General features: G+C 37.6%; 1 protein-coding gene across 1 annotated transcript in view; it reads left to right on the top strand.

The window, feature by feature from the left end:
- The first annotated feature begins 396 nt into the window (after nt 1–396).
- haao (3-hydroxyanthranilate 3,4-dioxygenase) overlaps nt 397–1,671 on the top strand; it is an 84,678-nt gene continuing 83,403 nt past the window's right edge. Inside the window, exons 1-2 of the mRNA XM_010774830.1 lie at nt 397–749; nt 873–951. Of these exons, the coding sequence (XP_010773132.1) occupies nt 661–749; nt 873–951 (168 nt within the window). The 5' untranslated portion in view covers nt 397–660. The remainder of the gene's footprint in view (nt 750–872; nt 952–1,671) is intronic.

Below are 1,671 nucleotides of genomic sequence, written 5' to 3'. Positions count from 1 at the left end.
TCCGTCTTGTGTAAAACTCTCGCGAGAGTTTGGCTGAATGTCACGTGGCTGAATGTTTACGTTTGGCAGGCAGCCTTTCAGTTACGATCGTTAACATCAGTGGGCCACAGCAAATGATGATGAGAAGCTAAACTATTATTATCTATTAATTATGTCAATTACAGGGAGTGTGATTGTTGAAATAGGGTGTTAGCGGTCTTGCTGGTGTTCAAAGAAGAATGACAACACTGTAGATCACCAATACTATGGTTTATTTTTTATTCACAGGCAAGTCAACGTTGCCGCAGTAAAAGTCCCAAGATAGTTCCTGGTGCAATAAAATGTTCCCTTGCAGTGTTTTACTATTATGTCTGATGTTTCTCTATTAATATTCCTGCTGCATTAATGTGTATGTTGCATCATGTTACTGCTGTAGATGTGTTTCCGAGCCGCTCCAATTACAACGAGAGTTACAACGAGAACGGTAGTGACAATCTATGGTGACAATAGCAAGCAACCTTTCATCTGTCTGAACCTCTGAACACAGAGCTCCTCCCCTTTGGCTCACTTGAACTTCTGTATTTTGGACTACTGGTATCAGTCACATTGTGTATACTGGTCGACGCAGCAGATTATAAGAGAAGCTTAACACTTTAGCACAAAGCACAATTAGTTTTAAAAATGAGCAGCAGTCCTCCTCTTGTGAATGTGGGAAACTGGATCACACAGAATGAGAATGCCTTTCTGCCACCAGTGTGCAACAAGCTCATGTGAGTAATTTGACTTTCATTAAAGCCACATTGTTATGTGTGTATGTTTTAACCACTTATGGAGTTCTATTGTCTCTTTGAGGGTATTGAGTATAAGCTTGTCTTTAATACCCTTTTCTTCAGGCATTTCTCCCAGTTGATTATCATGTTTGTTGGAGGTCCAAATACAAGGAAGGATTATCATATTGAGGAAGGTGAGGAGGTAACTGCTTTTTTTATTCTGCATACTTTTTTTATTCTGCATACATTTTCTATTTCAAACATAGATGATTGGATGCTCACTTCAAAATCATTTCAGCATCACTGGTCCCAGCCATTCCATATACTCAGTAGTAGTGGGAGATAAGAGAGTAAATAGAACATGTTAGCCTTTGGTTGTGCTTCAAAAAGCTTCTGCCACAAAGGGCAAACTCCACCAGCCACTGTTGTTTTTGACTGAAGTTTACAGGATCAAAGTACAGATGTAGTAGGGCTGTGCGATTATGGCAAAAATCATAATCACAATTATTTGGGTCAATAATTGATATCACGATTATTCATTGACCATTTATTGAACTTTAAAACAAATAATATTTTACCAATAAACAAGATCAACAAATATGTTGGAGCGCACTTCCAAAACCATACTAAACATATATTAATATTATGATAAATAAAAATAAATTTGACCAAATTAAATCAAATATGTTGCAGTGCACTGTCACAACCTACTGAAAACTCCTGCCAACATTTTGGTAAAACATATTCAACATATTCCACTCAGTTAAACGTTGAAGGCTGGCCAACCGTCATGGTCCAGAAGTAACAGGAAATAAATGTTGAACTACAATTTAAGACCAAATAAAAATGTTTTGGCCACCATGGCAAATGCTGGTAGGGCTGCTCATGTCATCTCTTAAAATTTTTTTGCAAGAAACTCCGG

Source organism: Notothenia coriiceps, unplaced genomic scaffold (assembly GCF_000735185.1).
Source record: "Notothenia coriiceps isolate Sejong01 unplaced genomic scaffold, NC01 NC01_scaffold00014738, whole genome shotgun sequence".
Lineage (NCBI taxonomy): Eukaryota > Metazoa > Chordata > Actinopteri > Perciformes > Nototheniidae > Notothenia > Notothenia coriiceps.
Note: the sequence above shows the minus strand (reverse complement) of the source record. Positions and strands in the feature narration are given on the sequence as shown.